Source organism: Vulpes lagopus, chromosome 4 (genome assembly GCF_018345385.1).
Source record: "Vulpes lagopus strain Blue_001 chromosome 4, ASM1834538v1, whole genome shotgun sequence".
Taxonomy (NCBI): Eukaryota; Metazoa; Chordata; class Mammalia; order Carnivora; family Canidae; genus Vulpes; species Vulpes lagopus.
This window is the reverse complement of record NC_054827.1, coordinates 125547548-125564185: the sequence shown is the minus strand read 5'-3', so window position 1 is coordinate 125564185 and position 16638 is coordinate 125547548. Positions and strand designations below refer to the sequence as shown.

General features: G+C 46.0%; 1 protein-coding gene across 11 annotated transcripts in view; it reads left to right on the top strand.

Annotated features, from left to right (window-relative positions):
- The first annotated feature begins 5914 nt into the window (after positions 1-5914).
- Positions 5915-16638, top strand: part of CPEB2 (cytoplasmic polyadenylation element binding protein 2) — a 67823-nt gene continuing 57099 nt past the window's right edge. For 3 of the 11 annotated variants that reach the window (XM_041751648.1, XM_041751646.1, XM_041751644.1), the window contains exons 1-3: positions 5915-7939; positions 10856-11146; positions 11937-12026. In XM_041751648.1, the coding sequence (XP_041607582.1) occupies positions 6182-7939; positions 10856-11146; positions 11937-12026 (2139 nt within the window). In that variant the 5' untranslated portion in view covers positions 5915-6181. The other 8 variants (XM_041751654.1, XM_041751653.1, XM_041751651.1 and 5 more) reach the window with 4 other exon arrangements.

Sequence of the window (16638 nt, the reverse complement as noted above, 5' to 3'; positions counted from 1 at the left end):
AAGGAGACTCTGTCTAGCCAAGGAGACAGATAATTATTGTCCCTGTGACAAGCATTCTAATAAAAAAAATATATGACAATGCTGTAAGAGAACATAGAAGAGGGCTTAACTCACTGTCCAGGGAGAACCAAGAAACATTATGGCATTTGAACTGTGTCTTGAATGGTAAGGAAGCATTAGCTGATTCAAAGAGGTAGGGAGGCATTCCAGAAAGTAGACACATTATGTGCAAAAGACCAGAGCTATCAAAAGACATGTCTGATCCAGAGGATTGGGTACTATGGGGAGTGGCAAGTGATAAAGGCAATGAGAAAAGTTACAAATAACTTTTGAAAGGTCCTAGTCCCCAGCAAGTTTGGATGTGATACAGCAGAAGCTAGGAAGGTACTTATTAAGGAGGATGTTTGACAGGATTATAGTTGTTTCTTGACACCATTAAAGAGAAGAGATTCAGAAGAGGAACTGGTGGGGAAGCCAGCTAAGATGCTGTGCTCTAGGGCAGGACAGAGAAAAGATTGAGAGGTAAGGTACAGGTAGAGGAGTGGACCAAGGGGACAACATTTGAGCAGTATTTCTGCTACAGAATTGATAATAATATGGTGACCAAATGTTTTTGGAGGGTGAGATAGAGGGAAGAAGAGGATGACTCATGTTTCCAGCTCAAGCAACTCATGTAGTGATGCCACCAACCCAGATAGGGAGAAAAAGAGGAGGAGCAGCAGGTTTGGGGGAAGATGGTAAATTAGGGTATGGGCATATTGAATTGGTGTGTCTAAGGGACATCCAGGTCAAGCTGGTTAATAGGCAGTTAGAAGTATGAATTTGGCCTCTGGGCTAGAGAGAGATGTGTTAGACATTAGCATATAGATGATATTTGAAACCATGCTAGTGGATAAGGTCACCTAGAAAGAGTATGTAGAAGTAGAGAAGAGGACCAAGAATATAAGCCTAAGGAACTCCAACATGTGAAGGATATGGAAAGCTAAGGAAGGCAATGGAAGGCAGTATGCAGGGAAGTTTGGAAAAGTGGAAAAGAACCAGAAGTATTAAAGAGGGTGATACTCTGGAGTGCTGTGTCAATAAAGCCACGTGAAGTTGGACAAGGTCAGTATGGGCCTCAATTTCTACTCCCCCCCCCCGAACTCAAAGCCAGGCCAATGAGCTTCCAAAGACTAACTCTTTCGCCTTTACAGGCAAGGCCACAGTAGGACACCAGCAGATGACCACTCAGCATCAAGTTGGCCTCACGGCCATTCTATGTGAACTCCTTCTGTTTCTGTGAGCTGGAGCCTTGACTCCTTTCTTTGTTCAAGTTCCTATGATGAACTCTTGCATTTCAGTCTCCTTCCACAATATCCCAGTCTCTGAAGCCTGGGATCCTCCTGTAAGCTCATAAAACAGAAGTCTTGCCTCCTGGAGTCCAGGCTTATCTATTCCCTGGTGTTAACAATCCTGAGCTGCCCTAACTGTGTGTCCTCACACATGTATCCTATCAATGCCTGGAACTATCTTGCCTTGCTTGTAATCCCTAGCAGCCTGTGGATGGTGTTTGGGTAACTCCTGCCAACAAATAAGCAGCTGTTTAAAAGACCCTTGTATTACTATAGTATACTTATTATTTTCTAAAACTGTTATTCATTTGTGGAACAGTGCATGCACATTTAACTGTTAGGTGCCTACTGCATGCCAGGATTGTTCTAGGTGTGGAAGATGCAGCGGTGGACAAAACAATGTAACTTTCCTCGTGGGGTTTGCCGTCTAACAGGAAGGACAGATTAACAATGCAAGTACATAGAGTGCCAGATGAGGAAAAGAAATCAAACCACTTATGAGTAATAGTGAGGCTGGAGGGGAAGGAAGGGGTTGCTATTTGTGATGGTGTTAAGGGGGGGGGGGGGGAGAAATATCGAGAAAATGAGTTTGAGCAGAGACCTAAAAGAAATGGGACAGAGACACGAGAAACACGAAAGCGAGTCCTGCTGGTATTTAGGTAACAAGTATTCCAGGCAGAGAGAATTGAAAGGGCAAAGACTCTGAGGCTGACTTGGCGTGGTGTGTCAAAGAAATAATGATTCCATCGTGGGTAGAAATGGTCAGAGGGGTTCATGGAGGTAGGAGGCAATCACGAATAACCATTTGGTTCTTGAAAACGTCTTGACTGTTATTCTAGGAAAATGTAAGTATAAAGTCAGGGAAGTTGACATTATCTGTCTTCCATTTTGAAAGGAACCTTTTGGCTGCTGTGTGAAGAGACCCTAGGGAGACAAGATCAGAAGCTGGGAGGCTGGTTAGGAGGTGAGGGCAACAAGCCAGGGATAGATCATGTTGGCCTGGCTCAGGCTGCTTGTGGTGGGAGTGGTGAGAAGTGGTTGGGTTCTGGACATAATTTAAAGGTAGGACAAGCAGCATACAATAATGTTTTGAATATGCCATAAAGAAAAATAAAGGTCAAGGATGACCTTTTTATTTATTATTAGTATTTTTAGTATTTTTTTTTTTTTTGCCCAAGAAACTATAACAATGAGGTGCCATTTGCCAAGATGGGAGAGTCAATATTGGATATGTTAAATGTGGGGTGGCTATGAGACTGGAATGTCTATAAAGCTGTGTTCTGAGCAGGTGTGGGAAGGATCTGGTGTAGCAGTGGAGGGGACAGTAGTGTGCAGTGTGGGCAGGCCCTCCATGTAGCAGGAAGGAAGAAGGTGTGTAGGAACAGATGCACAGTGACTGGAAAAGGGAACAGTGAGGACCTGCGAAAGCTCTCCTGGAACTGCTTCTATTTTCTCAGTGAAATAGAAAGCCAGGTCAGCTGAGAATGAGGGTAGGAGAGAAGGTGTCAGGAGACATTGAGATAGAGAAGGTGCGAAGTAGTCTTCTAGAACAGTGTGAATAGATTTCAGCTCATGGCCTAATCATGGGACTTAAAATCAACTTAGTGATTTGAGATTAGTTTAGTGATTTTACATAGTACATAGAATTTAAAACTAGAGTTCATTGCACTTATAAAGAGTAAGAATTGCCGAAAACTTTATTTCAAGTGCACGTGTGTATGTGTGTGTCCAAGGTTGTAGCAAAAATATTTTTTAAAACATGGGCTCAGGACAGTGGTAGGAAAGAACAAGAGACTCTCATATAAGGTCAGAGACTGAGTTAACAATCACATGAGTTAACAATCAACACAGAATGTAGCCTCAGAAGATTTTGGCATTGGAGCTGCTGGAGGACCACAATCCCTCCCCTCTCACCCACCTCCACCATAGGAAATCTTTCTGTTTGAATATTTTCCATAATGGCATTATTGAAATGGCACTATTTATCAGCTTAAAAGATAGAGATTTCAGGATGTAACTTTTCTCTATATAAAAAAATGGGGTCCTCACAACAGACTGAGATGTTAAAAAAAGTGGTGAGCAGAGGGTCTGGCAGTTGGATTTTGGAATTTAGTATACCTAATATGAGATTTGACCTTATTACATAATACTAAATGAGATGGCTTTTCTCTGTTTTGGAGATCTCTAAATCTTCCCAAACAAAACCAGTATCAGAACACCAAGAAATCTTGTTTTTATTCAAACTTTAGCCCAGAATGGCAGCATTTGGCTTGTAAATATATGCTCTCTTTCCTCCGTATATTACACTAACTGCAATTTTAGTGGATGATTGAGCTAATTTTCATGCCTATATTTTCTTCCTCTTTCAAGATTTGCTGTTGGATGTGCAGATGATTCCAAATATAACTTCGCTTAGAAAAAGAAACGCGTTCATTTTTAAGACAGTCTTAAAGTCTTCAGTTGTGAAGTAGCTTTTCCCTGTAATACACTAATGAATAATAGTTAAGAACACGTCAATAGACGCCATGAAAATGGCCATTTATATTTTTAATTGTAATGGGCTCAAGTTATTGTCTAGACATTGTAATTTAGGATAACAAAAGTGCTTCTCCAGTTCTACGTTTTGCCTGATTGTTAAAAATGGTTTTGAGATTATGTACTCGAACCAATTTTCTATACACCTGACCGATTTCTGAACCATTTGAGTTTTTTAAGAATACGTTTACCTATATTAAACTTAGTTCATTAGACAGGATATCAGACATAAACATAATACATGAAACATATTTTCCTCCTGCAATGTTGTTCTCTACTATACTTATCCTGATTTATGTAAATCTGAAACAGTGAAGTAACAAAAGTAGAAATGAAATTAAAGAGAATAAGGACTCATGAAAATGTACACTCTGCCTACATCAGTAGGAGTGTACATTTTTAAGCTAGAACACCAATCTCACTCCAGTTGTAAATCAATATCCAGTAGAGTCTTGCAAGAAAAAAAAATTGTTACTCTGTGCAGTGACGGATGTTAACTAAACTTATTGTGATAATTACTTCCCAACATATAGACCAATCAAATCATTTTGTTGTTCACCTAAAACCAATACGATGTTATAGGTCAACCGTATCTCAGCCCCCCCCCCCAAAAAAAAATAATAACTTAAAAAAAATCAAGTAGTCTGGACATCCTCTCTTGCTTTTAGGATTAGTCTGAATTCTAGGACTTTTTTTTTTTTTCCAATAGTTTCACTTCTCTTAAGTGCCAAGAAAAAGTTAAAATTGCAAAACAGGATTATTCTGTTTTTATGTAGACCCTCACATAATTTTTTTTCTCTATGTTAAATGTTTCTTTAAAAAAAAAAAGGAAATACACAGGATTAGTTCCTCTTCTATTGCTTTCAACAAGAGCTCCACCGCGGAAAGCTCTCTCCCCTTCCATTCTGCAAGCCTCAACAAGTCTGTTGCTGAGTCAGAACCTCCTTTTTTTCCCCTGATGTGAGAAATCTCCCTTGAAGACTCATAAAGCTTAGGAAATGTTTAAATTCGAGTCTCCCTGGGGCGGGAGGGGGGGGTAGGGCCAGGGGAGCCCCACACCAGGCGGTCCTGAGGACGGCACACTCCACGGTTCTCATGAACTACTGAGGCTGGGAGCTGGCCCAGGGTTACCAGGGGAGCTCGCCTGCGAACCTACTTCACGCATCTGCGTGTGCAGACAACCACATGGAGCCGGCTTGGGCTCCCGGGACTTTGCTCCTCGCGGGCGAAGCGAAAGCGCGGGCTGTACCGCCAGGGCTTCACGTCTGCCCCGCAGAAAACGCCGTCACGCGGCGGCAGCAAGGTCCCCGACAGCAGGCAGCGCGAGGAGCCCAAACCAGAAACACGCCCGGGAAGGCGCTCTCTAGGGCGAGGAGGAAGGAGGGCTGCAAGCTGGGGCGGCGCTGGGCGGTCTGCAAAGCGGGCAGCGCCCGCCCGTCCGCACCCCCGGCCGGCCTAAGGGCCCCGCGCTGAGCCTCAAGGGCGGGAAGGGCCGGCGTCCCCGCTCCGCTCGCAGAGCGACCGCCACGGCCGCAGCCACTCCCAGGAGCCGCCCCCGGCCTCAGTTTCCCCGGGAAGCCCGCGTCCCACCAGCCAAGCCTCATGTGACCGAGGGCGGGACCGAGGTGACAGGAAGGGGGCGGGGCCGCGAGGGCGCCGGGGCCGGGGCCGGGGCGGAGCGCGTGCGACCGAAGGGCAGTCTCCGCGCGGAACCCGGCCGGGAGGGGCCGTTGCCCAGGAACCGTCGGCGCCGCCCGCGCACGCTCGCCCTGGTGCGCGCGCCGCGGGGGCTCAGGCCCGAGCCGACCGCCCGCTCCCGCCACCGGCCTCCCCTTTCCCCGGGACGCCGAAGGGAGCCGAGGAGGCGCGCCGCTCGCTCCCGCGCTCCCCGGCCCTGGCCCTCGCCGGGCCCCGAGGAGCACGAGCGCGCCCCCGCCCGGGCCTGCATACTAATGAGGGGCGGGGCGGGGCGGGGGCGGGGCCGCGGGGGCGCGGAGGCCTCGCGCCCGCGCGTGCCAGGACGCACCGCGGGGGGCGGTGCGATTGTGAGGTGGCGCTGACGCACGTTCCGGAGTTCTTAAGCGGCGAGGGCGGCGGCGGCGGCGGTGGCGGCGGTACCCGAGCCGGTCTCGGGAGGCGGCGGTGACTGCCGCGAGGGGTGGCGGGGCCGAAGTAGGTGCCCCTGGCTCAGTCACGGTGTCCCTCTCACTGGTTTCCCCCTCCTTCCACCACGGCCGCGCCGCCCCAGGTCCGGCGGCTTCCTAGGCGGGGCGGCGGACGGGGCGCGTCCCCTCCCGCCGCCGCCGGCCTCATAAATGAGGGACTTGGGGCTTGGGGTGCTGCAGGCCGCCCCGCTCCGAGGCGGCAGCCCCGGGCCCCTGGGCGGCGGCGGTGGCGGCGGCGGCGGCGGCGGCGGCGGCGGCGGCGCGTCCCGGCCCTACGCCGCGGCCGCCGCCCCGCAGCCCTCCGCCACGCCCTTCGGCCCGCTCTCGCCGCCGCCGTTGCCTGTCACCGGCATCTCGGAGGCCGCCTCCCCCTTTCCCATCCCTCTCGGCTGCGGCGGCGCGGGCAGCTCGGCCGCCGCCGCCGCCGCCGCTTCCTCTTCCTCCCCGTTCCTGGCGCATCAGCAGACCATGCAGGATGAGCTGCTGCTGGGGCTGACACAGCAGCCGGCGCGGCCGCTCTCGGGGGCGGCGGCCGCGGAGAAACTCCCCAACCACCACCCCGGCGGCGGCACGAACGCGGGTGTGACCCACCTCCTCCCCTCCCAGGACTTCAAACCGAGTCTGCACCACCCCTCCTCCTCCTCCGCCTCCTCCTGCTGCTGCTGCCGCACCTCCTCCCCGCAGGACTTCAGTAAGCGGCAGCAGCAGCAGCTGAGCAGCCAGAAGAGGAAAGAGTTCAGCCCTCCCCACCGTCCCCACCCTCCGGACTCGAAGCCGCCGCCGCCGCCGCCGTCGCTCCACTGCCCCGGCCGGTTCAGCCCGCCGCCGCCGCCGCCGCCGCCGCCGCCCGGCCCGCTCCTCCAGCCGGCGCAGCTCGCCCAGCGCCCGCAGCCACAGCCACAGCCGCCGCCGCCGCCGCAGCCGCCGTTCAGCGTACCGCACCCGCAGCACCTCCCGCCGCAGGACTTCGCCCCGCGGCAGCGCCCGGCCGACCTGCCCCCGCTCCCGCAGCTCCAGCCCTCACCGCCCGCAGCCCCGCGGCGCCGCCACGGAGGCGCGGGCAGCCCTCGCAAGACCCCGGCCGCGGGCGAGGGCAGCGCCGCCGAGCCCCCCAATGCGGGCTTGGCCCCCTCGACGCCGCCGGTGAACCCCGCGCCGGGCTCCATGGAGTCCCCCAACCACCCTCTGCTCAACAGTCCCAGTAACCTCCTGCCCGGCGGGGCGCTCGGCGCGGGCGCCTTCAGCAGCCTGCAGAGCCCGGACCTTCCGCACCCGGGCGGCGGCGGCGGGGGCGGGGGGCCCCCCGGAGGCGGAGGGGGAGGCGGCTCCGCGTCGCCGCCGCCGCTGCCCGGCTTCGGCACCCCCTGGTCGGTGCAGACCGCGTCGCCGCCGCCGCCGCCCCAGCCCCAGCCGCCGCCGCCGCCGCAGCAGCAGCAGCCGCCGCAGCCCCAGCAGCCGCCGCAGCCCCAGCCGCAGCAGCCCGGCTCCTCGGCCGCCACCCCGGGCGGCGGCGGCGGCGGCGGCGGCGGCGGAGGCTCGCTCAGCGCCATGCCGCCGCCCAGCCCCGATTCGGAGAACGGCTTCTACCCCGGGCTGCCGTCGTCCATGAACCCGGCCTTCTTCCCGAGCTTCTCGCCCGTGTCCCCGCACGGCTGCGCGGGACTCAGCGTGCCGGCGAGCGGCGGCGGCGGCGGCGGCGGCGGCGGCTTCGGCGGCCCCTTCTCGGCGGCCGCAGTGCCCCCGCCGCCGCCGCCCGCCATGAATTTACCTCAGCAGCAGCCCCCGCCGCCCGCGGCGCAGCAGCAGCCGCAGAGCCGCAGGTCGCCCGTCAGCCCGCAGCTCCAGCAGCAGCACCAGGCGGCGGCCGCCGCCTTCCTGCAGCAGAGGAACTCCTACAACCACCACCAGGTACGGCAGGCGGCGGCCGGGCTGCGCCGCGGGGCTGGGGACCGGGGCGGCGAGGGCCGCTCGCCCGAGGGCGAGCGGGACCGAGAGGGCGGAGAAGGCTGACGGGACGCGGGGACACCGGCCCCCGGCGGGACGGGCGGGCGGGCGGGCAGCGGCCGCCGTGGGCTGCGGGGCTGCGGGGCTGCGAGGCTCGGGCCGGGGGCTGGTGCTGGGAGCCGCCCGGGCCGGGCGCCCCCTCGAACGAACGCCCGGCGCGGCGGTGGGGGCTGGGGCCGCGGCCGAATGGCGCCCGGGCCGAGGGCGGCGGCGGCGGGTGGGGCGGCTCGGCAGTCCCCCGCGGCGGGCGCCCCTGGCTGGCGTAGGAGGCCCGCGGTCCGCGGCCCGCCAGCCCGAGGGACGCGGCGAGGACGGGCGGGCCCGGGCGGCGGCCGAGGGAGGCGAACTCGGGAAGGAGGAACCGGAACGGCGCGGACGGTGCGTGCGGGGCGCCGGGGACTCTTCCCCGTCGTCCAGTGGGGACCGGCGGAGAGGCGCTCTCGGGTCGAGCCCGGCTCACGGCGCACCGGCCGGCGCGGGGTCTGGCGGGGCAGGCGATGGCCGCCGGGCCGCCCGCCCGCTCGCCCGCTCGCCCGCTCGCCCGCTCGCCCGCCCGCCCGCTCGCCCGCCGGCCGCTGCGTTCCGGTCCCCCGCGCCGGGAGAGCAGCGGCCGAGGCGCCGCGGGCGCCGTCAGGGCGGACCTGTCAGACGGCTGTGGAGCCGCGCCCGGAGGCCCGACACCGGGTCTCTGCGCCTCTTCGTGCGTGACGAATATTCTGTGGCGTTTTGAGACCAAACTAAACTTGAGCCCGGGATTCGTGTGCGACCTCGGAGGGAGGAGGACTCCCGGCGTGTTTCGGTGGCCTTAACCTTTTCTTGAATGATGGGGTTTGTCTGTTTTACCTGCGGTAATGCGATCATGAAATCACACTCGGCAGGGGTTTTTTTTGTTTTGTTTTTTGTTTTTTTAATTCATCCGGGTCATTTCTGATTCAAGCTCTATTTTGTTATCTTCTCAATACAGTGTTTGAATGACCTCTGGGTTGGTTAATTGACATTGAAAGACTATTTTGTTCTTTTCCGATCCAGTCAGCATTTATTGTAGTGATTAGTATGTTTAAGGTCATTTTCGTGATTGAGGATCGAGAGACAAGCAAAATTGGACCTTAACCAGTGCCTGCTTACTCCTATAACTTTTTCCATTGACCAGTTGAAGTTTTCAAGAGCTCACCTTTTGAAAGATGAATACTGTCTAACCAAAGTAACACTTCCGAGTTTATTTGAATTAACCAGAGTAACAGTTAAGTTTTTTTTTTTTTTTTTAATTTTGGATTACTGGTGTCTCCCCGAAAAATGAGAATGTGGCCTACGAGGATTGAAATACGGAATTCTGAAATAATGTTCCACTTTCCCATGGTTTCCACAACCCCTAGAGGGTATCTTTTGCGTGTCAGGGTCTTCATTTTTTTTTTTTTTTAAACTGGTAGGTTGCCACAGGTAATTATTTTTAGGTACTTTCGTATTCTTAGACCCATGATGTAGAACATTGGAAGACCTTATGTTATGATTCATATTTAACGATAATCTGCTTTTTGTCAGAAGATAGTTCTCACAGTGAAGTTTAGGAGGTCACCAAGCTGTCATGTGGAATTTTAAGATCACTGGAAGAGACCTTGAACACTTTATCAGTAAGGAAAGGAAGGCCCCTCAAGAATGGAGTGATTTGTTCACTGTCCCTGAGCTATGCCTTTGGAACTGTGTGGAGGGGGCACTGTATATTTATGAATTTATTGGAATTTAAGAATGTTTTTAAATAGGTACCATAGATTCAGTTGTTTTTTTGTTTGTTTTTAAGTTGTCTTGTAAGAAGGAGGTTTCTGATAAGAATACTTCTTCCAACTTATTAGAGAGACTGCATGGTCCATACTTCCTCTGGCTCACTGTTAGTGTAAGCTTATTGACAACATAATTGCTAGCAATTAATACTTTTCAAAAAAACTATAGTTACTGCCTCTTGGCAGATTCTTACCTTTTTTTTTTTTTTTTGGTTATAGGTTCTAGTTTGGAATATAATTTACTTTTGAAAATGAATGAACTGAATGGAGATTTGTATTATTGAGATCTCTGCTAGAATGATCAAGGCATATAGTTGTTTATCTTTGGTATATCTCAGTGGATCCACCTATGGGTAACAACAGATAATTGCTTAACTGTTCATGGATAATTAAGTGAAAGAAAAACAAAAACACTTTAAAAGAAACTACATTAAAATTGGAATAAAACATCTTAAAAAGTTGAATAAACAAAGAAGGCTTTTTTTTCTGTACTGTCACTGTACTGAAAGGTGTTTTTAGTTCACGCAAGAGACCACCACCAAAGGTTACCATTATCCACTGTTGCATTAGTGCAGTTTGTTTTGGAACTCACCTATTATTACTCCTATCTTTATTAATTAAAGACCATGTTTTTAGTTGTAAGCCTAGCAGAATATGGTTGTTTTAAGATCACAGTGTAGGTTATTATCTTTGAGGATCTTCAAAGTTAATTTCAATTTTAAAGTGTTTATTTTTTTTCTGATTATTACATAATTTTGAAGGGAAAGAAAAGTAACTGTGTGGTTCTAGTTTAATAATTGTTATGAAATATCTGCTTGAGCCATTATCATTTAAAGTGGACAAGAGGATGAAAACCCATCTAGCATTAAATGAATGTTTTCATATAGCAAGATCTCAAACCTATTACTTTTCGTAACCTGTTAAGTTATATTTTGTTGCCTTTAGAGATTTTTTTTAAGATTATATTTTTAGCTCAGGTGTAAATTTGAGTTTGAATTATAAACTCTTTAAATGCCTGTAATTTAAACAGATGTGTTTTTCTCAGCCTCTTCTGAAACAATCTCCTTGGAGCAACCATCAGAGCAGTGGCTGGGGCACTGGAAGTATGTCGTGGGGAGCAGTGCATGGCAGAGATCATCGTAGAACTGGAAACATGGGAATTCCAGGAACTATGAATCAGATATCTCCATTGAAGAAACCGTTTTCTGGTAATGTCATAGCACCACCGAAATTTACTCGCTCAACTCCATCGCTGACTCCAAAATCTTGGATCGAAGATAATGTGTTCAGAACAGACAACAATAGTAATACACTCTTACCCTTACAGGTAAGAATGGTATGTAAATGGTCTTATTTTTAATGTTTATCTTTCAAAATAGGAAATTGGGTGGTGGTAGTAATATTAGTATGGTAAAATTAACAGATTAAAACATAATAAAAAAGCTCTAATTTTTAAACCTATAATTTAATTGCCAACGGATAAAATACATATGTATATAGAAAATTGAGACTTAAAAATTCTTGAGACACACAGTAGGAAAGAAGCTTCATAAGATATAGAAAAACCTGCTGTATTTCTTAAATGCATGAAGCTTTTTAATTGGCAGCTCAAGAATGCCTGAATTTATTCATCTTTAGTAGGCCACCAAAATAAATTTCTTCTCCAATATAGGTAAACTAAAATGTTAAGTAATTGTGCATAGATCTGCCTTTGATCAGCTGTATATATATATATATATATATATATATATATAATATATATTAGGATAGAGTTAGTACAGCTGTAATTATGGCAAAATAATGTTAGGGCTTTTTGCATCAAATTAAAATTTGTCCTCACTGGTCCAATGACTATTTTTTCCTAAATGTGGCCTAATAGTTATGATGATTAGATATTTTTCAGGCCTTTTAATGCTTTACTGTTATTATAGGGCAATAAAGATCTTTATAGCCATTTAAAATGAAAACTTTTCCCCCCTAAGGCCTTTAAGAGGACCAAAGATACAAGTTAGAAGGAACTTTGATTGTTTTTGTTTTCTTTTTTCTTTTTTTTTTTTTTTTCTTTTGTGGGTGGGTGTGGGGAAGAGAACTGCTTATTTCTGATGAAAACTTCTATGCTATTGAAGGTGAGATCTAGTTTGCAGTTACCAGCTTGGGGCTCAGATTCACTCCAAGATAGTTGGTGCACTGCAGCCGGAACATCCAGAATAGACCAGGTAGGCTGCACAGTGTATACTTTTCAGGATTTTGACTAGGAGTTTAGTGTTTGTATTATGAGTAAGATTTATTATTTACTTTCCAATTAATACTTTTTTAAAGCATATGGCAAAGAACATTAAAGCAATTTATTTTTAAAATGTCACTTATTAATATGAAATGCTTCATTTTCAAATTTATAAGTAATTCATAATTATATTTCCTAAACAATTTGTTTTTGGAAAAAGGAATTATATACCCAAGAGCACCTGACTTTAGACATCAGTCAAACTGAACAGATTTTATCTTTCTGAATTACTTTCAGTTGGGGACAAAACCATGTGTTTACTTAACATTCAATTTTACAGAATTTTCATCAGTGTTCTACAGAATTTTTTAGTGAATTTTTGTCACGAACAAAAATCTACATCTACAAATCTACATTTGTCTTGAGACGTATTTCTAAAGAAGCCCTAGCTGCAATTTTTTTACCTTTAAAAAAAAAAATTCATATGTAGTATTTATTCTAAAATTTGTCACTGTTCTTATATACTATCTTCTTCCAAATAATGTTTCCTGTAGAAAAACCCTAGATCAAAAAGCTAGAAATCAGTCTTAAATTACCTTCAAGCCCTTTGTGGTTACAAAATGCTATCTCTTTTCCTGCAGACTAAATTTGAATTCATACTGGGTACCCGGTGATGAGCATTATTACAGGACAAATAGAAAACTCAGTCCTTCATGAGGATTCTTTACTACAGAGCTGCAGCTTGAATGAGCATAGACTTGACATTGTGGGAGCCCACTGAATGGAGCTATGTTATCCTTAGCTAAGGCTTTTCCTTAGTTAATTTATCAACATGAGATGATTTTACAAGTAAGGACTGTATAATAGATTAATAATGTTTGCAAATAGCTTTTGAATCTGCAGGGTTAGCAGTAACTTCAATAATCTATCATTAGCATTTATTTTAGACAAGTCCTACCTATTTACCAAAATAGTCCTACCACTTAGAAATAAATAGTTACCTCACGTAATGTGTAATTTATTGTTTTGTTAATATTTTAAGTTAGCTGTCCATCTATTTCTATTCACCTCACTCTGGCTTGGTTAGCCCGTATTAGTAACATTTTTATGGTAGCACTTTTCATGTTGTTCAAATTGAATATATAAATGCCTAGGAGATGGTAGAAGAGGAAAATTACAATAATCATTTTGAAGGTGGCAAGGGACATGTTTTTAGAGAGGAAAGGACAATTATTTGAAGAGCATATGTAAGAAGAAGCAGAGGATATGTATAAGGGATATTAACTATGGAGAAGAAAGAAGACAGATTAGCTGGCATAAAGGGACCATGGGGGTGGGGCATATGAGGTTATTGAAATTATTTCAGTTTGTCTAGTGCTAGAGAGTAGATAGAGGTGATAATGAAAGGGAAGTTTGTAAGCGGGGCTCTACAGGAGGGCCTTTAGGTTGCTGGAAGATGAGGGCCTCAGCACTCCTGCTTAGATTTCAGTCAAATCCACTCTGTTCTTACCTGTTTTATAACCTAGGATTTTAGGTAAATTGATTAAAGATAACTTTTTTTTTTTGGTAAACTGCTGAGATATTGGCATTCCCTGCGGATCCTTGAGCCAGAGGTGTGATGTGATGAAGTTGGAGTGGTGAAGAAAAAGAGTGTGAAGGGAACCTGAACCATCTTCCATCTTCCTCTTTCTCAGTCCTTGTAACATCAGAGGTGACAGTCTATGGGCTTTCATATTTTTGGATCATAGTTTTCTTATCTATAAAAGGAGAACCTTGAACTAGATTATGAAAAGCCTTTTTAGCCAGCTCTTACATTTTCTCTGATCTATTTTGGCCATTTCTCTTCCACCCTGTGCACCATCTGCCCCCCCACCCCACCACACACACACACACACACACACACACACGTTATTTTTAGAATACAAGTGTCTTGGTTTATTGGGGAGAAGGGGAATTGGATTGAGGCAGTCAAGGTGTAGTGTATCACCTCCCAACTGGTCTTAAAAAGCAATGTAGTTCTCTCTTTTGAGGCCCCTAAGGGTACATATTATACATAATTTGTTCTGTGTTTCTATCTTTCCATAAAAGGTTGAGGTATTTGAAGTTGAGGTTCTTAAAAATACAGCAACAACTACAAACTTCAATTGGTATCTTACACCATTGGGTAGTTCCTTACAGTTTAGCAAAGTTAAAATTATTGAAAAATCTTAAGCACTTAAATATCTGGGGCAGTATTTTCATTCTGACTTTTTTTCATCACATCCAGCATTTTGATACTAATTAATCTCAGTTAACAAATACATTATTTTAAAACATTTAACTTTTTATTTCTTTTAGTTTCAAATTGATTAGGCATCTAAAATATACTAAATTCTAGAGCTGGAGTCTTAACTCTTATACCTGGATACTTGATGCCTTATCTATACCAAAAACTAGACATGAGTTTCACATTCAACAAATAGGATAGAAATAGTTTTGTAGATTCGTTTTATTCAGTTGCATACAAAGTTTTTAAGGTTGCTGGGCATTTCCTTTAAGTATTTTCTTCTGGAAAAGCTTCAAATTTAAAACTTTTTAAAAACAAAGGTAAAGTTTTATATACATTTCTGACTTTAAAATGAATATTAGATATATGTGTTAATTTCCTTAAGGCTAAGAATACTTTTCTTTAAAATGCTGTTAGCTAGTTAACCCTTGCAAGAAGTCATACTCAGATATGTATGAATTCTAATTACCTCAGAATTAAATTTTCAATTAGATACTGAGATTACAGTATATTTATTAATACTTGAATATTTTAAATCAGAAAGTAAATATACTAGTAGCTGAGATTATTACTTACAGGTTTAATATAGTACATCAGTTCTCTGTAAGAAAAGTAACGTAATGCCTTTAAAAGTGTAATGTAGCTGTAAAGCCTTATGGATGTTGGCCTGTCCTCTAGCCTAAGGGATTGGAATTATCAATATATTCAGTTCTAGATTTTTGTTCCTGTGGAAGTTCTTGAGCATGTCACCTAAACTACCTTGAATTAATTGAAGCTATATTCTACCCGTCTTTAATATTCAGACTGTTATGTGACAACACAATAGATGATAATATGCGGGTCTCTCATAAAAATATATTTGGTGTCTTTATTCATTTTACACAAGGAACAGTGGCAGACCAAGTCTAATTTTTCATTTAATAAAACATTCCTTAAACTGTGATTCTTAAATAAGATGAATCTTGGGACAGTGGTAGTCAATAAACCGTTAGCACGTACAGAAAATGAGAAAGACTAGGTTCTCTTGTACTTAGGTAACCCATGCTTTCTTTTTAAGTTTTTTATCCTGCATTCAGTTCTTTAACTGCACTTGATTCATTCTTATACTACACATTTTCTACTTGCCTTTCCATTTAATCCTTGTGGATACTAGTGTACTTTTAGTCAGTTGGGGCCTGTAAAAAAAAATAGATAAAATTTTTTTTCAAAGCCACTGTCATAGCACTTTGTCAAGGTTCAGATTAGTAAAAGAAGTTGAAAAAAATGTATGTTCTTTGATGTATGTGGTAGTGTATTAATTACCTTTAGGATATATTACCTTTGGTATATTCTTTGCCTTTGAGAAGGTGAAAGTGCAGTCAGATGAAGAAGGAGTATCTGTGTGGAACAGCTAGAGACTGATATGAGAGAGTAGGAGGCTGAACGCAACATGTGCAGTAAGACAGTGGTAGCATGTCCTCTGCTAACTCAGTGCAGTGGCAGGGGGGCATCAGGAATGTAAAATCACTATTCACTTAGAATTGAGGATGATACTAATTTAAGTTTATTTTATTTTAAGTGAAAATTGGAAACGAAACGCAAAAATACAATAAAAGCTGATCTTCCTACTTAGAAGAATGTATGTTAAAGCATCTGGTATATCTTTAAATTTGACAATACAGGGTTTTCCTATAATCCATCTCCCTTTTCTTTGGGTGAATACTTCATTTTCAAGAGGAAAATGTTCTACCTGACCACTTCTTTTGAAATGAGACAGGGTTTTGAATATATCAAAGTAAAAACATAGCATCCTATTGAAGTGTCCCTTTTAATTAAGTTCAAGTTCTTTTTGTTGTAATAATTTTAATATTCTTGGTCTATTTTTCAGCATTTCTTAGGCTATCCTATATAAGATTAGGATTACTTTGTTCTTTCTATATTTTTCAGTCTTTCTGGGACTATGTTGTTTCTATAAGTCTTTAAGGCAAATGTCTAAGTTTAAGAAAATAATAAAACATTAGAATGGAATATACTGATTGTAGCTTTGCCGGCAATATTTTCCTTAGTTTTGCCTATTCATTGCTGTGGGAATCTGTGATCTCAGTTTCTGAAAACCCATTTAAGTTGACTCTTGCCAGGTAATTTTCATATTTAAAGTAGGTTAGGGTAAACTTTTCCTCATAGAGATTTTTTTATTTTTTAAGATTTTTATTTATTCATGAGAGACACAGAGAGAGGCAGAGACATAGGGAGAAACAGGCTCTCCAGAGGGAGCCTGATGTGGGACTCCATTCCAGAACCCCGGAATCACTACCTGAGCCAAAAGCAGATGTCCAACCACTGAGCGACCCAGGTGCCC